The sequence below is a fragment of the Stegodyphus dumicola genome, chromosome 3, assembly GCF_044657685.1.
Source record: "Stegodyphus dumicola isolate Sdum_Otavi_A_Nest chromosome 3, ASM4465768v1".
NCBI classification, from domain to species: domain Eukaryota; kingdom Metazoa; phylum Arthropoda; class Arachnida; order Araneae; family Eresidae; genus Stegodyphus; species Stegodyphus dumicola.
This window is the reverse complement of record NC_140770.1, coordinates 201,929,254-201,950,725: the sequence shown is the minus strand read 5'-3', so window position 1 is coordinate 201,950,725 and position 21,472 is coordinate 201,929,254. Positions and strand designations below refer to the sequence as shown.

At 33.0% G+C, this 21,472-nt stretch overlaps 1 protein-coding gene across 1 annotated transcript; it reads right to left on the bottom strand.

Annotated features, from left to right (window-relative positions):
• Positions 1–72: 72 nt before the first annotated feature.
• Positions 73–20,133, bottom strand: LOC118198639 (uncharacterized). Its single transcript, XM_035370370.2, has 4 exons — positions 20,032–20,133; positions 17,935–18,006; positions 5,591–5,943; positions 73–406 (listed from the first exon to the last, which is right to left on the bottom strand). The coding sequence occupies exons 1-3, from the start codon at positions 20,038–20,040 to the stop codon at positions 5,629–5,631; spliced, it is 396 nt and encodes a 131-aa protein (XP_035226261.1). The 5' UTR covers positions 20,041–20,133; the 3' UTR covers positions 73–406; positions 5,591–5,628.
• Between the last annotated feature and the right edge of the window lie 1,339 nt (positions 20,134–21,472).

Here is a 21,472-nt window from a genome sequence, read left to right as displayed (position 1 = left end):
TAATAACAATAAATATTTGCGCCTGATACATCTATTGTATTTCTTATCTTATGAAAAGGAAAATGAATCACATTGTTTCAGTTTTATAAGCAGTTTATTATTATAAGTTTTATTTACACACCCACACAAGGTCTACGACCAAACCTACATTTTCCCAAAATTATCGCAGGACATATCATCAACTTGGGATACAAAGCATTATAACGGAGGGGGTTGGAGGTAATGCATGAACAATTACAGTTCATCTGTAAACATGTAATGATGCCTTCGGTGAGATGAAGATGAGGCTGGTATTTATTAACCACGTTATCGTTGGCGAGTGTTTTCTTCAGGCTGAAAATATGGCGCTTGAAAGATTCTCTGCGGCTGACGTTGATCAGAGAATGTCTTCTTCTGACGAATGAATCTAAAGGGAAAAAGAGAGGGCATTCACATTACTGCTTAACTCTGGTTACTTTTAGTGTTTCAGGATATTTCTTATGTGAGGGAAGTGTAAGAATATACTATAATTGATTTCTTTAAAAGTTTTATCATATTTCAATGTTAATATCATCTTTCCATATAACTTAAATTATACACCCGCTCGAATCGTTATATTTAATTCTTTAAGAGGCGGCGTTAAAGATGCACAAATTGCAGCAGAACTTACGAGTTGAAAGTTACGTATGGTTTGTTCTTATTGTAGGTGAGTTTGATTTAATAATATTGTACATACGTAAAATCAGACTACAATGTTAAATTTTTATTGCCATCGATTTGCTGGATTAAAAACCTTCAAAGGATGTAGCGTATAGGTAAGCATGTCACAGGCTTGCTAACGCAACAGGCTAGGGATAAAACTCATTGCACTGAAAGAAAATCTTAAAAATTAGATTTATGGAGATTTTACTACTCTAGCGCTCATATTTGTTTGAAAATACCATGGATGTTTGAGCTGACTTACAACAGGATAGTTTCCATAGAAAAAAATTAATGTTTGATACATACATGGAATATAACTTGAGTCCTACAAGGTTATTTACATATTTTTAAACATATTTTAATGAAGAATATCAAACCGTTTCAAAACGGATTTGACTTGACTTTTGATTTAAGAGAGTTCGAACTGCTGCGTTTCACCAATACGCTCATCCTTTTCACTAAATATTTTGAAAAATTTCTGTATACCTACAACAATTTGAAAGAAAGAACACCTAGCAGTTAAAGAGAGTGGAGTACAAATCTAAAGAAACTAAAAACAGTTATGTATTTCATGAAAGAATAAACATATTTATCTATTATAATTCATTATCTATTCAATTCAGCTATTTACGTTGCAATATAAAAAATCTAGTACAATGTTTTGTGAGGTATGAAGATATCAAGTAATTTTAATAATTTACTATACTTCAATACACAATATTTGCCACCAATACCCATATCCAACCTTACAAAGAACTTCAACATAAAAACAGTAATATATATAAAAGAGTAATAAACTATATTTGCTGAGAGTACCATTTAGACTATTATTGAAAAAACGGAATCCAACATGTAAAAATAAACATCAAGACCTTCTTTAGCTGGAAGAAAGGGAATGTGCATAGAGCTTAAACAAGCTAAGACGCTTTTTGTAATATAAAAACCGCAGTAACAATAGCCCCAGAAAGCTGATGTCCTACTGCATTTATTATAACTGCATTTGAATTCCCTTATTAAAATTAAAATAGATTTTGTATTATTCTCCGCCCTGTGCAAAATAATGCCAATGGCTATGATTATTATGTATACATCTGGGTAATAGAATGTAAGAAAATATTTGAGGTATTTTTATCTAAATTGCTACCTTTTTAATTAATGCTGTAATAAAGCTTAATTTCATTTATGTTTTAGAAAAGCTCTAAACCAGATTTCATATGGTTGTTAAATGAATGTTAAACTACTATAGCCATAGGCATTCGAGTTTGTAACGATTTATTTTTCTACACGAAATCGGCATTACTGTGCTCTTCAAATTCTAAGGAAGAAATGTGATTTCCTCGTTAGCGTTCAACAATTAAATTAAAAGTAGATGTAATGCGGTAAGCAGTAAAGTAATAATACAGAATAAGGAAATTATTTTTATAACTGAAATGTGGTAATATTTTTAATCGATATTTAATTTGAAAGGTATGGAGCTTTGATAATATACATGCGCATAATTGTTTTGATCTCAGAAAAGTCTATTGTCAAAGCCACGTCTACTTTGACACTAGATTACTGCAAATATTACTACTGTCTACCTGTGGCTCGGTTAAACATGCAACGTGCATTTTATTGTTTACATGGAATTATATGGCAGTTAATGATACATTCTTTACATTAAATGGAATTGCTTTAGGTGTATATGACCATGGCGAGGGTACACCTACCCTACAAAACATCGAATTTTGGAGATGGTGCAGAAAATGTATCAACCTATTCTGTTCTAAAGTCATTTGGTTGGGAAGAGTTTTGAAGATCGCAGAATTCAGTTCAAATTCCTCTTTGTTGCAGATAACCATCAGATGAGAAAAAGTTTTGAAAATATTGACATGCTTTAGTTCAAGTAAAGTTCAGTAACAGGAGATAAAATTTTTACACAATATTCACTGTTGATCTCCTGGGTTAGACTTACTCAGGGTATTATATTATGAAGAATAGAACTGCGTGTAAACAGACGGTTGGATGAGCCATCGTTTTGCTTAGTATAAGCTTAACGCAGAATATTTTTTAATATTGTCATTTCCAGTAGGATGGTGGTCAGTGAAGACTGATTGTTAGTTTGAAAGTTAGGATATAGGCTTGTGTGTAACATTTCGGGTTCTTTCTCTTCCCTTCTTCGGAGGAATTATCACTCGCCTTCTGTTTAAAGCCTTCCTTGTTTCAAGGCTCAGATCATAACTGAGTAATACTGAAATCTCACTACTGTCTATACTTAGGCAGAAAAAAATATGGCTCATCGTACATAATGCTTTTTAATTTCCTATTGTATGTATTTTTAATGTGATATCATTATAATCAAAGTTTCAGCAGCATTAAGCTGTAAATATCTCCGTCTTGTTTCTGTCATTTTGAGACTAATTATATTTCTACTCTATTTACTTCTGACACACGTGGATTCATTAGATGCTGTCTGCTGCTCTGATTTGAGAGTGCTCTCCAGCGTGTCTGCGCATTCTGACTTTCTTATCCTCATGTTGTTAATTAATTGGTTAAATTGGTTGGAAAAGTATTAAAGGATTGTCTGCTTTAGACGAGTTACCTTCGTGAAGAATTTTCTAAGGCTACTTCTTCTAACATTGACTTTTCCCAAACGTGTGACACCTGAAAAATCACGAAAAATCCATTCAGTATGCCTTTTCACAGGAAATCAAACTCGGAGCTCAGATCTATTTGCTCAGATCAAACTCAGATCTATTTAGTCAGATGGCCACCTTATTTTTTTCTGATCTCTTCACTCGTAGGAGTCTATGTACTTGTAGGATTGATAATGCATTGCACTGTCATTACTAATTAAATATTTTAAGTATTCGATGCATTACAGGCCCATAAACTGCAATATGATACCATCTATTTGTTCATAAGCACAGTGCTTTATATGTTGTTCACGTGACTGCATTGTCTTTCTGCCATTTATACTTCATCTACATATGTAAATATGCCAATAAATTCTCATAATGTTAGGACAATCGTTTCAAATTTGAAATTTGAAATTTTTGCGCCCTTTATATAGAAAGTTATCCTTATTTCCATGAGAAAAAGGGAAAGGAATGCTTAGATTTCAATAGCTGTATTCTTACGTCTCTAAAAGTTATTCGATATTTTTTGGTTAATTTATAATCGCAGATGCAATGGTAAAATTTTTATTTATTCTAACATTGCATGCTTACATGCGGTTTTATTCTTCATAATATAATTTCTTGAGTTAGTTTAACCTAGGAGATCAGCAATGAATATTGAGTAAAAATTTTATCTCTTGTTACTGAACTTTACTTGAACTAAAGCATGCCAGTATTTTCAAAACTTTTTCTTGAGGTGTGGGAGGGGAGGAAGTACTCATTTTGCAAAAGTAATTGAATCAAGCATTTCTAAAGCTGAAAAATCCACACTTTCATATTTGGATATTATGAAAAATAAATATATAATAAGTAAATAAATAAATAAATTGGAACTCGTTAAAGCACCCGATTTTAGTTATTTTACCTGCTGAAAAATCGAATGTTAGGTAATCTTGTTAGTATTAGATTTGAAATTTGAAGTCTAACATACTAAAAGACACACACACACACACACACACACACACACACACAAAAAAAAAAAAAAAAAAAAAAAAAAAAGCACCTCTGTTCTTCATATGTCATTTATTCTATCTATGCTGTTTAATTGTATTGAAAGATTCAAATATTGACTTAGGAAATGAGAAAACCATTAAAAACAGTATTTTCACTATTCCCTTGATTTTCTTTTCATTTTTTAATTTAGGTCACATCTTCATCTACCCATCTGTTGCTATATTAGATATTCCAAGAAAATTTCAAATGTATTAGATTCTTAAAACCATTCCCATTCTGCACAATCTTATTATTTTTATTAATTATTTGAATTTAAATCTTCGTTATTCGAAAGTGTTCACACGCGTAACCACATAAATTAGTTTTCCTTTCTCTCTATTCAACAAATGGTATTAAACGATCTGCTGTGTTCAGGATTATTAAATCAGTGCACAAGGATGCAAAATATAAAGATCTTTTTTATAAATTTTCAATGGACCCTAAAAAAAGACAAGCGTATGGAACGAAATTAAATTATTACTAAACGTTATGTACCAAAAGGTTACTTTTCGACAAAATCGCCGTGAGGATTTAGACATTTGTCATACCGCTGGACGAACTTTCCGATCTCCTCTTTGAAGAACGTTACAGCCAGTGACGTGAGCTGAGCGTGAACGTTGTTTTGAAGTTCCTCTTTGGTTTGCAATCTTCGGCCTACCAAGTTCTTTTTCACTCTGCATTATGTCGGGGCCATACTTCGGGTAATCAAACACGTTCTATTTAAACTACTCCAGAAATTGTTGGTGTACAACAGCACTGTGAGGGCGTAAGACAACTTTGTACGTCAGCACTGATGTTCTATTGTTTTGAATGCTTCAATATTCAGGCCTAACTCACCACACTGACGCCAAAGTTCTTCAAAGACAGGATTGGAAAAGTCATCCAGGGATATGACAAATGCTTAATCTTCACGGTGATTTTGTCGAAAAGCAGCCTTGTTTGAATATAACTTCTGGTAATAAATTCATTTTGTTCTCTTATGATTCTTTATGGTTCATCTGAGTTTGAAAAGAAAAACAGCCTTCGGAATTTGTTCCAGGAAAAACAGTATTGCTAATACATAGTTTCATACAAAATCAAAGTTGCACAAACTTGTATTTCACCGATTACTGATGTTCAAGTCTGTTTGCAACTCTTGTATATGTTACTGAATATGTCTAGTTCTTAGTTACTGCTCTTAAAAAGTTGATACATTTTCAATGATAGTATCACAGATTTAACTCTATAATAAATAATATAAACATTTTAGAAAATCTTACCTGAAAGTTTCTTTCTGTCCATTGGGATTTCAGGTAAATTAATGATGATGGTGATGGTGGTCATCATGGTGGTGATGATCATCATGGTGATGAGGGTGGTAAGATGAATGCACGTGCACGTGAGCGGGATCCTGGTTGTCAGTTCCCTTTTCATTTGTCTTCACTTCAGCCCTAAAGCCATGATGATCGGCCACATAGTGAACTTCTCTGTGGATGCCATGGTGATCCACGTAACCGTAGCTGCCTTTCACGTGACCATGTCCATCACTGTGTTCGTGGCGATGTTGCTTGCCATGGTGATCGTGGATCTCATAGCCAAAATGATATGGTTTGGGATGGTGATGGTCGTGATGCTTCAAATTAGGAGAAAAATCTCTATGAACGTCTATAACCATCATATAGCAAGATATAATTGCAAAGCTGAATAAATATAGAGGTGAAAACTGTCCTATATATTCATATACGGCATTTTTAATGAATTCATCTGCAAAACTTAATTATTTTATTTTAATGAATAATGTTCCGTGCTTTAAGATAAAACATTAGCTAGTGTAGTTTTTGCAAAATGGAATGTTTAGCTTAGATGGAAGTGATTAATTTTTATTGAAAGCTCTTTCAGTAATAGAAATACTTCTTAGAAAATCTGGTAAGAATAAGAGAAGTGATTGCTAGTAAGCGGAAATCCATCTTGATAAGCATTTCTGTCTAATAATGATATAATGTCTAATAATATGTGTTGTTAAATTTTGATTCTTGTACAAAAAAATTTCGATTCAATTTTATTTAAGGGAATTGTAATGGATACCATTCAGGACTAGTACTAGATAGCATATCATTTTCGATATCCACTCATATTATATATATATATATACATATATATGAATATATATTAATGAAATACAAACATTAATGGACGTGAATTGAATTTTATCAGGGAAAAAGTTTTTGCACAATTTAAGGTCTCGGAAGTATTAAATTTCCGGTCGCTTACAGAAAACTCAGAATCGATTGAAACTTTTATTCAAGAACTCTTATCTTTTCTTTGATTTATCACGTGAACTATTCAAAAAATTTTTAAGAAGCTTTGTTTTTAAATTTCCTAAGTACGGTTTTATCTCTATATTTGGCGAAAATAATATGATTGTATATCCAATGAGATTGAACAGAATTTGATCTCAGACGTAAGCCCAGCCGCGTTTCTTTCAAAAAATCATTCGTTTTTTACGATGTGTGCGAATGATGCGCGATGGCCTTAATCTGCATAAAAAAATAGAAACTACTGTTCTGTTGAAGTTGCTTGCTTGCTAATAAGAAATTCAAAAAAAAAAAAAAGTTTGCTAGTTCGAAGAGATTAAAATGCAAATAAATGTGGTTTTCTTAGGCTTAGTAGCACTTAAACAACTTTTAAATTGTGGATAATTCTACAACTATTCCATGAAGATTAACTAAAGGCATAAAATTCCTAACCGGAACATAAGAACAGCACAATTTAATGACTTTTAAAGCAAGAAATGCACAATCTAACAACATATAAGAATAAAGAAACTGAGCTCACCGAGCCTGGTTACATAATGAATATATAGATAGACAAATATGTACTTAGATATTTTTAGGGGGACCGTTTACAACCAAAACAGGAGGTGCACAAGTACATGTTATAACAGATCCAATTTACAATCCATTTTGGGAGAAGAGTCCTTTGTTATGACCGTACGTACAGATGTCAAGCAAAAACATAGTTCAACAAATGGATTCAAGACCGCTCAAAATAGAAATTTTCCTTCAAATATGATACCCGAAATTTTTTTCAATTGCAATACATTCTTTACTTCGTACAAGGAAGTAAAAATGATTAATTTAGCTTAAAAACACTTACAATCTTAACACTAAAACTATTAATAACCATTAGTTTGAAGAATTTGTAATTGCTTTTATCGGCGTAGAAAACGCTACGGTAGTTTTAGTGTTAACAAACTTAACCGAGCAGCCTTCGCTGATACTAGCTATTCTGTCTAGTAACTCAGTGTCTCGTTTCAAACTGAAGAAGAACTGTGATGACTGAAGAAGGATACTTCTTCAGAATAAAGTAAAATTAGTCCTTTCCTCTAATTCTGTAATGATATTGCTAATACTCATAATAATCTAATATTTTCTTTTCGATCGTTTGTATCCTAACTAACTGAAACTTTTTCTAAAACGTCTGGGCACAATGATTAGAACTCAACAACTGCAGATCGTTCCTTAGTCTTGAACCTAATGCTTTATGCTTACTCTTAAGGCACGCACGATTGAACAGATAATCACACGTGACATATCTATAGCTTTGACGAACCACGGTGAGTTGATATTGGGTTCGAAGTTAGCGAAAGATATTTTTGCTGAATTATGATTTTAGTATCTATGATCTAACTATTTTTACATTTGTCACCAAAAAATAATTTTAGAAAAAAAAAAAAAACCGGTTTATTCGTAACTATGAAATAAATTATCTGTTATTTTGACGGAATTCGTTTACTGCTTTTTTTTTTACTATCTGCATTTTACTATATGTTCACTTCCACGCCCGTCGAATTAATTTCTACCTTTTCGTTGCCCTGCGTTGGCAACACGCTTTTGAGATTTGTCGTTCGTAGGATTCGGTCGCTAAAAGCGTAGCTGGCCTGTAACTGTTGTAATTTTTATTTTATGCTTATCTGTACTCCTGAATTATTACTAAATGTTTACGTGTGAATGTTATATCATTAAATGTCTTCAGTTTGATTTAAATACACCAAGAGTCGACTGAATTTATTAAGTATGTTTAAAGTCGAAACTGCGTCATCCATGTCGGCGCCATTCTAATACGAGGTACGTAAACATCATTTGGAGGCACGCCGACGAGATCAGATCAAGAATTCGTCAGCAGTTCAAGTACAGATAAGTGATTTTTTAGTTCGATTTACATCTAAATTTGATTCTTGAAGTTTTATATCTATTTTGTATTGATTTTGATTTTGAACTTGAATACTTCGATTACTTATTATGGATCAAGCTACTGTCATTAGATTGCGTGGTAGGGCAAAAGCGGCCTTCACAAGGCTTCAGAATACTATTTCTTCCGATTTATCTAAAAATGAAGTAATTTTGCATCTGGAGCGCTTAGAAAGGATTTATTCAGATTTTGATAAATTTGATGCCCAATTACCAGAAGAACAGTCAGAAATTGAAGGTTTTGAATCGAAGTGTTTTGGTTTGAAACTTCAGTATCAAAATTTATTAGATGTATTAAATGCGGCTAATGTGCCAAATGTTACAGGAAATTCTAATATTAGTAACTTTAAGTTACCTAAGTTGAATATTCCTATTTTTTCGGGTAACTTTAATGACTGGATGAATTTTAAAGATTTGTTTGTTGCAACAGTGCATAATACTTCTTTATCGAATATACAGAAATTTCAGTATTTAATCGGATCACTTGCAGATGAACCAGCTTCTATAATTAAACATATTCCGTTATCAAATAATTCTTATGGAGAAGCATGGGCAAAATTGCTCGCTAGGTACGATAAAAAGAAACAAATCGTACAATCGTTAATTAAAACATTTATGGATCAAAAATGTATTTCACAGGTTGATAATGTTAATTTACGACAATTAGCTGATATTTCCGATGAAGTTATCAGAGGTTTAAAAGCTCTTGGTGACAAAGCAACTTCTAGGGATCCATGGTTAATATTTATGTTGGAAGATGATTTTCCTACATTGGAATCATTTTTTGAATTTTTAAATTTAAGGTGTTCTTCTCTCGAAATTATCATAAATAAAGAAGCGGAAGCTAAAGTTGTTGATAAAAGTAGTAATGTTAGTTCTAAAACATTACAGAATTCTAAATTTAGTAATACTAAATGTTCGAAATGTAACGGACTTCATGCGTTATATAAATGCGTTAAATTTAAGAAGCTGGATGTTACTGCTAGAAAGAACTTTGTACGAAAACGAGGATTGTGTTTTTTATGTTTAAATTCACATCTAATCAAAAACTGTAATTCACAGTTAAAGTGTAATTTGTGTAATTCAAAAACGCATAATAGTTTGTGGCATGAAGATATTAAAGCTAACAACGTACAGCTTTTAGAAGCGCCAAATGAAAACGAAAGCACTCCAGAGAGAATTTCGAATGAATCATGCGAGGGTCAAGGTCAGGTAGCTGTCAGTAATACTATTCAAAATTGCAACTCGGCGATTTTGCCTACAGTTCTCGCACTCGCATTTTCATCCAGTGGCGAAACTATCGAAATTAAATTATTATTGGATTCCGGAAGTGAAAGTTCGTTTATTTCTGAACGAGCTGTTCGAAGATTAGGATTAAAAAGAACAAATCAAAGGTTACTTTTGCGTGGAATTGGCGGAATGCCAGCTTCCAAAACTCGTGGTTCTGTTGATTTTAAGGTTCGGTCAAAGTTAAATAATCAAGTAATTGATGTTAACGCATACATTTTGGATAGGTTAACTTTGCCATTGCCGGAACAAGTGATTAATGTAAAGCATATAGAATACATTAAATCTATTCCGTTAGTGGATCCGAATTTTGCTCAACCCAAAGAAATTGATTTGATTTTAGGAGCTGATTATTTTTTCTCCGTTTTAAGATGTGGCCAAATATATGGTTCGAAAAATGAGCCTGTAGCTCAAAATACAATTTTCGGTTGGGTGATTGCTGGGAAGGTCGGAAATAATATGGAAGGCCCAAAAACAGCAAATGCACATTTCATAAAGTTAGAAGATAATATAAATATTGATTACGAACTTAAACGTTTCTGGGAAATGGAGGATATTGTCGATGTTGGGAAGAAGGAATTTCTGACACCTGAGGAACAATTTTGTGAATCACATTTTCAAAACACTCATGCTGTTAATTCAGATGGGTGATTTGTTGTAAAACTTCCAATTTATAAATCGCATTTGAAGTTGGGTGATTCAAAACCGGCAGCAATTTCTAGGTTGCGTTCCATGGAACGAAAATTCAAAGATAATCCGGAATTTGAAAAACAGTATAAAGATTTCATACATGAATATGAACAGTTAGGACATATGACTGTGATTAAAGATGATTTATCTAACAGATCGCATGCAGAAAAGCTTTATCTTCCTCATCATGCGGTAATTAAACCTTCTAGCACAACGACAAAATTAAGAGTAGTTTTTGATGCATCCTGCAAATCTGAAAATGGTATATCATTGAATTCTCTTTTGGGGGTAGGTCCGAAATTACAAAGAGATATTTTTGAGATTTTGATTAATTTTCGATTTCCTAAAATTGTTTTCACAGCCGATGTGGAGAAGATGTATCGTCAGGTGATGGTAGCCCCTGAAGATCAGAATTATCAATTGATACTTTGGCGATACAATTCCAGTGATAAAATGCGCACGTACAAGTTGAAAACAGTTACTTATGGTCTTTCCTCTGCTTCATTTTTAGCAACTCGATGTCTGAAGCAGGTAGCTTTAGAGTCTTAATAGGAATCAGATGTATCTCGTATATTGCAAGAGGATATGTAAATGGACGACTTATTGTCGGGTGCAAATGCAGTTGATGATGCAGTATTTGTCTGCAAGAAAATATCTTCAATTTTACATGCACGTGGTTTTGATTTGAGGAAGTGGAATTCAAATTCTGTAGAATTCTTAACTGAATTTAAGGAACATTGTTCATTGAATTCTGATTTTGAGATATCTCCTAATTCGAGTTCGAAAGTCTTAGGACTTTTTTGGAATTCAACTACTGATACCTTCAGTTTTAAAGCTACACTGCACATCAACGAACCTATAACAAAAAGACGCATATTAGCAGAATCTGCTCGCATTTTCGATCCTTTAGGTCTCTTATCTCCTTGCACTATATTGATTAAAATATTCTATCAAAAACTATGGTTAGTTAAAGGCGACTGGGATTCAGTTGTTCCCCAGCATATCTCAGATGATTGGTTTAAATTTCAAGAGACATTCAGTCAAATCAATAATTGTGAAATTCCGAGGTGTGTCATACTTACAACGAACAGTGTTATCCAACTACATGTATTTTCTGATGCATCTTCGCAGGCTTATGCAGCAGCCATTTACTGTCGCCAAAGGTGCAATGGTACGGTTAAGGTTAATCTTTTGGTATCAAAGACTAAAGTCGCGCCTATAAAGCAAGTATCCATTCCTCGATTAGAACTTTGTGCTGCGTATTTGTTGACCAGATTAATGCGATCTCTATTGAACATTTTAAAGAAGTTTGATTTTGAAATCTTTGCGTGGACGGATTCCAAAGTAGTTCTATCTTGGCTATCAGCTCATCCACGTAAGCGGAAAACTTTTGTGGCAAACAGAACTCAAATCATAGAAGTGATACCTATTAAACATTGGAATCATGTTCCCTCTAAAACGAATCCTGCAGACATTGCTTCTCGTGGTATTGAACCTCAACTCCTACCAAATTGTACTTTGTGGTGGAATGGTCCACCATGGTTGCGTCAGGAAGAGGAAAAATGGCCTAAATATGAATTAAAATCTGAAGATGATACTGAAGTAAAGGGCGAACAAAAATCTGATCCTATTTTTATTTCTCATATACGTGAATCGAATGATTTATTAGCTAATTTGTTCGAGCATTATTCTTCGCGTTGTAAAATTGTTCGTATTCTGGCTTACTGCCAAAGATTTATTACTAATTGCGAGAAGCATCATGTTACTCAGAACATTTCACGTAGTGGCATTAACTCCAGCTGCCTTAGGCTGCCTAACATTTCTAGAGATTCGAGTAGCAGAAAATTTCATTATTCGTTGGATTCAAAATCATCATGTCAAAGATGATTTACAATGTATTAAAGAAGAGAAACCTTTACCGTGCCAACTACATTCTTTGTATCCATTCGTAGATAAAGATGGTCTCTTACGGGTGGGAGGACGTCTTCGAAATTCATCTTTAGCATTTAACATCAAACATCCTGTCATACTTCCTTCTCGACATAAATTTAGCGAATTACTAGTGAAAGAACTTTATATTACTTACCTTCATGCTGGTCCTTCTGTATTATCACACCTCATCAGACAATCTTACTGGATAATTGGAGGAAAGAAACTGATACGCAGTTGTGTCAACCATTGCTTAATATGTCATCGATTTAAAGCTGCTTCAAATCCGCAATTGATGGGTGACTTACCTGAACATCCTGTGACTTTGGAACGACCTTTTTACGCATCTGGTGTGGATTAAGCTGGTCCTATTACCATGAAATTTAATAAGGGTCGTGGCTCTAAAACAACGAAAGGCTATATAGCTTTGTTTGTTTGCTTGTCGACTAAAGCTGTGCATATAGAAGCAGTCAGTGACCTGACGGCAGACTCGTTTATCGCTGCACTTAGACGTTTCATTTCACGTCACGGTGCACCACGGCACATTTACAGTGACAACGGTACCAATTTTGTGGGAGCATGCCGAAAACTACAAGAACTAAATCAGATTTGGTCTTCCTTGTATGCAACGGATTCGGTTTCCCGAGAACTAACTAAGTCATCTATTGAATGGCATTTTATACCGCCTGCTTCGCCCCACTTCGGAGGAATATGGGAAGCCGGCATTCGCTCAGCGAAATTTCATCTAAGAGTATTGAAAGAGACTCTTTTAACCTACGAAGAGTTGTCAACTCTACTTACCCAGATCGAGGCTATTTTGAATTCACGTCCACTTACTGACGTGAACGATATTGATATTGACTGTATTAATCTTTTAACCCCTTCTCATTTCATTACAGGTGATACTTTAACTTCCTTTCCAGAGACCCATCAGACTTTACGCACAAGGAGTTCTAGGTGGGAACTTGTACAGAATCTACGTTTGGGATTCTGGAAGCGATGGAAAAAGGAATACTTGACTTCGCTTTAGCAGAGATCCAAGTGGCAGTACAACAGACCCAATCTAAAAATCGACACGGTGGTTCTTATCATCGAAGATGTATCTCCACCACTAGCTTGATCTATTGGACGGATCATCGATGTCCATTTGAGCAAGGACGGCTTAGCTCGCGTAGCCACTGTCAAAACTAAAACTGGTGTTTTCAAAAGAGGAATTAATAAACTTTCACCGTTGCCTGTGTATTAGGACTAAACCTGATAGGGTGGGAGTATGTTCACTTCCACGCCTGTCGAATTAATTTCTACCTTTTCGTTGCCCTGCGTTGGCAACACGCTTTTGAGATTTGTCGTTCGTAGGATTCGGTCGCTAAAAGCGTAGCTGGCCTGTAACTGTTGTAATTCTTATTTTATGCTTATCTGTACTTCTGAATTATTACTAAATGTTTACGTGTGAATGTTATATTATTAAATGTCTTCAGTTTGATTTAAATGCAAGAGTCGACTGAATTTATTAAGTATGTTTAAAGTCGAAACTGTGTCATCCATGTCGGCGCCATTCTAGTACGAGGTACGTAAACATCATTAATACAGAGCTGTGAAAGTAAAAGGCTGAAAGAGAAATTTGTCTGAATTATCTCACTTGTCTGACATTGACATCAGTACAAGCCCACGAAATTCGTCGTGGCAAGGTGTGCAAGATTGCGCCTGTCGTTGGCAACAGCCTTGAGCACCATACGACTGACAATACCACTTCGCTCAATTAACCTTGCCCAACCCGGGGATCAGACCCCGGACCTGTGGTGCTGCTGCGCGACGCGCTAGCCACTGCGCCACGGCGACCTGAAGGAGAAATAAATTTGGATTTGCATTCGTCTTATTACATCGATAATTATCAGCTAAATTAGAAAACTATAAAAATAATTGTTTTCGCTCATGGAGTCCGAAATCCGTCAAAATCACGGGGCCCGTAAATCTAGTGTTAATTATATGTTTCGTAGAAGTATTAGAAACTACGCACAGTTTGAACTGCTACAGGAAGATCAGGCCTAAGAGCAAACCAGATTAAGCCATTTTGATCCGTCGAGTAAGAGACGAACCCAAATTTGGAATTTGTTTTATCATCGATTTCATATTTTGTAAAACTGTAACGAATTTTTGACTAACAAACTCAACGATTTCAAAGCGAGCGATGGCAACACTGTACAGTGGAAAAAAATTATCTCCAGCGCACGAGATTGTGTTTCGGAAATTCTATATTTTAAAAAGATATACTTTTTTAAAATTGTTTTGTGATATTGCTGTTGAATTAAATTTTATGGTTCAAGGGCGAAGAACATGATATTTAATAAATAAAGGTAACACACAAAACGTTAAAAAACATCTCCCCCTAAAAGCTTTCAGATTTCTTTTTTATGAATTTAATTTAGAATAAAATAGATTCTCAGTAAAGCTGATATTAAAAACTGAATTTGCTGTAAAATGGGTAATCACATAAGTTGTATGAAACACTAAGAAGGAAAAGAAATTTAAAAACTGCAATGCGATTCATTTTTTTTCCTCCCTGACCTATGATTGACTTCATTGTTACAATATTTCTTCTTTCAATATATTCAATAAAATTATTTTTTCTTTCAGATGTATGATTGATTTCACTATTACAATATTTCTTCTCTCAATAAATGTATCAGTTTACAATATCTAAATAAAATTAATGAAAGCTAGTCGCCATAACAGCGTTTCGGGAAATATATATATATATATAAGAAAGTAGATTTCTGATTTGTAAAATAAGAAACTTTCTGTTAATCTGAGTCATTTTATGACTCTGAAAGTCATGAAAGCGTAAGAGGTTTAGACCATGATTCCGTGGCTGAAGCGTAATATCAAATTTTGGCTTGTCGAGAATGAAATACCAAGAAAATTATTTCTGCTTTCTTTGAAAGACGTTCTCTTCGAATATTTAAAGTAATTCTGTTACGAAAAGTAGACGCATTATAAAAATCCTATATTCCATTGGGAAATAATGTTCAATTCGATTTATCGAAAATTTCCAATTATTGAAGTCAAAATATTAACTGAAATGATTTATGCATTTGATCCATGAATTGCACATTTCTGCGAAACATTGTGCTGCCATCTAGTATGAATCAGAGTAGTTTTTAAACTTATGCATTATTTTCCAGATTTTATTTGAGCTGAAGGGAGTTTAGACAATGACAACTGTAAATGGTTTTAACGGCTTAAACACAACCACAGACTTTTCGAATTTTCAGCCAGACTGCAGTTTCAACCGAAGGTTGCTAGAATTCTATATGAATTACGATACGTTATTGCACAATGGAATCACAATATTAGCTGAAATTTTTATTATTAATACATCACTTTTTTGATGTAACTGAAAAAATTATGTATTATTCCAGGTCATTTCTTGTTTGAAAACAGTTAAAAACCACTCGCCTATTTATTGAATAGTTTATCTTAAATGCCATTTATCTAGTTTTTCAATTTCTAGATTTTCATTTAAAAATGTAAATTTCAAGTCATTTAAAAGTTTTTGACAATAATAATTTTATGATTTTGTCTGTGTGCATTTGTTAAAAATATTGATAAAAAATAAGATGAACTACATAATAAAATTCAAATAATTGTAATATTAAATACAGAAATTTAATGGTAAAAAATTATGAAATTGAACAGCATGTTTCAAAATTATCACTTACACAACAAAAGCAATAATGAACGAATAGGATAACGAATTATTTTACAAGGAAGTGCATAAAAATTTATAGTGATGGATTACAATCATAAAAACTATAATTGATACAAATTAGCAGCTGTACGGATCACTTAACTTGACAAAGAAAAATATTGAGGGAAAACTTCAACACTAGAAAAACGGATGCCTCATGTCAAAATACAATCTCACCAGGAAGCATATAAGCTATCCATCCCCTCAAAAGTGTTTTAAGCAAATTAGCAGCCTACTCACCAATTTATAGGTTATTTTATTTAGTTAGTTGCTGATTAATTACTATGTATTTAGCTTTTTACCTTTCATTTTAGTTAGTCATTGTTAGTGCAAAAGGGCAATTAAACCAGAAGGACAATTAATTTCGTTTTGGCATTTTGCGTTGAATTAGTAAAGCATTATTTCACTTTTCAAATTGTTGCCACCCAATATTATCGCCCTGTATTATATTTAAAGAAATTAAATAATGAAGAATCTGCATTAATGTATGTATGTTTTTAGCACTGTGATAAAAAAACGCTACCTAGAGCCATCCAATATTGAATAACGTAATCCTCATGCGAATATGGGCATCTGAAAGCCCAAATTTGAAATTTGGCATTTGTTTTATTATCGATTTCATATTTTGTAAAACTTTAACGAATTTTTGATTAACAAACTGAAGGCTTTCAAAACGAGCCATGGCAACGTTGTACAGTACAAACATTTTTATCGCCAGCGCGCGAGACTGTGTATCGTTTGTTCTAAAGATATGCTCATCTTAAAACTATTTTGCGATATTGCTCTTGAATTGAATTTTATGGTTTAAGTGCGAAGAACATGATATTTAATAAATAAAGGTAACACAGAAAATGTTAAAAAATGCCCCTTTGGACATAATTTAAAATCTCTGAAACCTTTCAGATTTTAAAAAAAATTTTATTGTATTTTTCATTCCTATTTCACTTTTTTCTTTCCATTCGCATCTTCGAGTAGTTGTTCCTAGGTTTCCGACATTTCTAATTTTATAAATTATGCCCCAAAATCGTAATGCATAATATAGTACAGTAATTATTTAAGGATATTTATTTACAGAATGAAAGACGCATCTGAGGTTAATTTTTATATTATGAATAGATTGTAAACACGCAACGAAAATTACGTTTTCTTATCGACCTACCGAGTTTGCCAAAGAGAAATGTAATGATGATGTATTCTAAAAGAAGTTTGCGGAAAAAATAGTCTAATAATCATGTATTTTAGAAGAAGTTTGCCAAAGAAAATCTAATAATCATGTAAATAAAGCAATGGCAGCTCAGAGAGAATTATTTGGAGGTAGATTCATTCAGCATAGTGCATTTCATTTTTTCGAAAATCATTTCTACTTATTACGCAAATTGTATCTCTTATAAGAATTTTATGTATGCATGTTTAGAATTCTTCCTTGAAACACAAGAAAATGCAGTGATTAACGTATCAGAATGTCACAAGTTTCCATGAGTTCAAACATTCTTTAAATTTGAAGAAGTCAATACATTTTTTTAGTTAATATAGGAAAACAATATGGCTTCCTGGCACAATATTTAATGACATATGAATTTCTATTTAAACGAAATAGATATGGAAAATAATATTTCAGGATTTTTTTGCAGTATCACAATACGTGTAAAATCATGTTTCTATCATATTACAATATCACAGTTTGCGTATGAAGATGAAATGATGTCAATAATATACTTACATCGTGGTGATCGTAGCCGTGATGATGGTGATCAGCCAATACAACAGCTAACACCGTGACCAAAACGAAAACCTGTTTTTAAAGAAAAAGAATTATTGATAAAAGAAATCTGAATTTTCTATCTTTCGCAGCGCTTCAGTTAAAACATAGAGTTATATAAACATCTTTAAAAACTTTTATTGAACATTAAAAAAAAAGCTATTCTGACAAAAATCTGCGTTTTTTTTACAAAACACAAAATAAATAAATAAATAAATAAAAAAGTTTATTTTGATTTTTTATAATTGTAGAATTACTTGTGTTTCAAATTTTTCACATTGTTAAAAGAACATCCAGTTGCTTTTTCTTCCTGAAATTCTTTGTTCAGTTTACTTATCGATATTAAATTCTGCCTGTATAGTAGCTCAAACTTAGTTTCCATGGCTAGGATTGTATATTTCATAAATTATAAATAAATGCTAAGGTTATTCTTTTATGAAAACATTATTACAGAATGAGAGATTGTACTTTATAAATTTTTAGATTTTATGTTAGCTTTCCTTAAGGGCGAAACTACTGAATTTTAAACTTAACCTTTAAAATTCCATAAAGGAACAAAAACGATAACTTATATAAAATTTAAATTTTACTCTTTGTAAAATTATTCTATGAATTTTTTCCAGACGTTTTATTTTTAATTGGGATTGTGATGTTATAACGTAAGCATAAAACTTTATAAGATTACTGATATTAGTGCCCTGAGTTCTAGATAATTGATAAATCGGTTCTTTGACAAATCTTTTCAATTAATTTCGTTCCCTATAACACAAATAATGGATACATGTTTGAAATATCCTGTTTATGTTCTTTCATGAATTTATTACAAAAACTAGGCATTTGGGAACCAGAAGTATTCAGGTGTTTTAATGAGTAGCTACTAATTGCTATCAGATTATTTAATCAGATTCATTGATAATCAATCTATTTCCTACTTTAAATATTTTTAATGAAATTCCCTTTCATTAAAGAACATCAGTAACTCTTCATTATCAATGTTAGAATCACATTTATTTGGTACACTCACATCGTGATGAATATAAGTATTTAAAATGCTAAAATTTTAATAAAAATATTGACCTGGAAATTCAAATATCGTCTAAAGAGTAGTTTTCTATAAAAAAAAGTTTTTTTATAAAATGAGTGAAACTTTGAGTAATTTTTAAGCTCGTGAAATTAAAAAAGAAAAATATTTAAATCAAGCAAGACGTTTGATTTCTCTGCAAAAATTTAAATATATCTTCTTGTTAATACTATAACGCCCCTACACAGAACATTTTAAAAATGTTACGATTTATGGTACTCGCATTATTTAGCAAACGGGATTGGGATTATTCAATTATGGCAAAGCACACGATGGCTATCTGCCTAAGGGGAAGGAGGACTTTCTAAGGGAAACTGGCTCGTATACACGTTACAGATGGGGTAAACTACGAAAACTCCCACGCAGCCAGCCCGTTCGCGGGATTCGAACCTTGGACCGAACTACCAGTGTTCAGAGTCTTTACCGCTCGACCGCTGGTGGGTTTGTTTAGCAAGCGAAAAATTTGATTAAACGCGAATACATAAAATATATATTCATAATTAAATTGTGGAATAAATATAATAATTGTTCGTATTAACTACTACGCTATATACACCTAACACATTCAGCCGCTAGTAAACGATTGAAGACTAACAGCGACAAGATTTTCTTTTAACCAGTCTTAACGTGTAGTTGTCCGTAATACTAGATAATTTTGCCAGGGTTTATTGAATAAAATATTCTCGTTTTAAAAAGTTGTTTGGTCTGCTTTAATATCATGCACATTTATATAAGCAAACAATAACAATTTTTGAATTTTTTCTTTTCAAAATGAGTCTTACAGATCTGCTATTTTATAATATTAACTGCATTATATTGTAAGGCCTATTTTCTATTTACGCAGCAATTTCAAAATTTTGCTTTCATGAATAATATCTAAACTAGTACTCCACATGCTGATTAGCTGTCCGTACACTCACGATTCACAAAACATAACTTTTAAGTCCGTGCAGAAAATGATGTTTTGTTAACCTCACCTTCAACATGATCTGGAAGATATATCCTGTGGCCAGCTGCTAATCTGAATATTATCCACAAAACTTGAAAACTTTGACACTTCCGGTAAAAATGAATTTCTCCTCTTATATACCTCTCGATAAATCCCTATACTGATGTAAAAATGTCATTTTTTTTTTTTTTTTTTTGCTCTCCCTCATTTCGAAGTGGAGTGATTTCGGGTCAGCCCTATCGGCAGCGATGTCGCGGTCATTTAGTGACATTTATCGGCACGTATTATCGCAAAGCAAATTATATGGATCACCTTTTTTTCTTATACCTCAGTAAACAGATACAATAAATAGCTCGTGATGCTGTCCGATTGACAAAAGCAGCTTTTCTTTCCAAAAACAATAATTGGTTCAAATCTTATTTTTTTAAGTCTTATTTGCTGCAAATATCCGAATTAACATTTTCTTTCTTGTTCATTCTTAGACAATGAATCAGTGATACCTAATTACAATCGATCATTGTTTTTGTTGTTGTGTGCACAAGTCACGGCAGGGGTTGTTACTAAAATGAAATAGGTTACTAAATAGTTTAGATATTTATTCCACAATTTAATTATAATTGGACGTATTGAAAGTGATAACATGTGTTATGAATATATATTTTATCCTGTATGAATTAATTTGATTGCTAATATTACATTCGTATTTGGATTTAAACATGATATTAGCTTAAAAATACGCTTTGAATATCAGTCTGCGTAACGTTTTTTCTTAAGAAGTCAGTTTTATACATTTAAAAGTATTTTTGTTCATGCACTGTTGGTTTAAAAGTTTACTACATTAAAACGCCGAACTTGAAAGAAATGATGAGATTATTCAGTGCATTTAGAAATTCATTATTTCGTTAATGAAATGTTGTTTGTGTTTGCATTTAGGCATTCGGTGAAGCATTACAAGTTCTTAATTTGTACATATTTACAGACTTATATTTAGCAGTAATTACCTAATTAATAGAAAGGCAGTAATTGCTGAATTCTGTGACTCACGGCGTAACAGATCAATTGAGCCAAGGCCTGCAGTACACGAAAATCTGCTTTCTGGACCGTGGGCCCCAGGGTGCTTAAGCATATGACCTGAACAAGTGGACAGCTTGTCGCAGGACCCCCAGTGTTTAGCCCCCAAGCGAACTTGGTATTCATTTTATTTACCCAAGTGATGGAAATCAAGGGATGAAAGCCTGAGTCGATCTTGCCCAGCCCGGGAATCGAATTCCGGACCTGTAGTGCTGCTGCGCTATGCGCTAGCCACCGGGCTTCCGGCGTACAATTCATGCACGTTAAATAGTTAATCATTATTTTAAGCAGGAATTATTTGAAGTCTGGTGTCTTTAGAGTGCCTAAATATACGGAGAAGTGAGGCTCTGTCTTCAAGTCAAAATCTAGAGTCATCAGTTACATAAATTTCCATACAG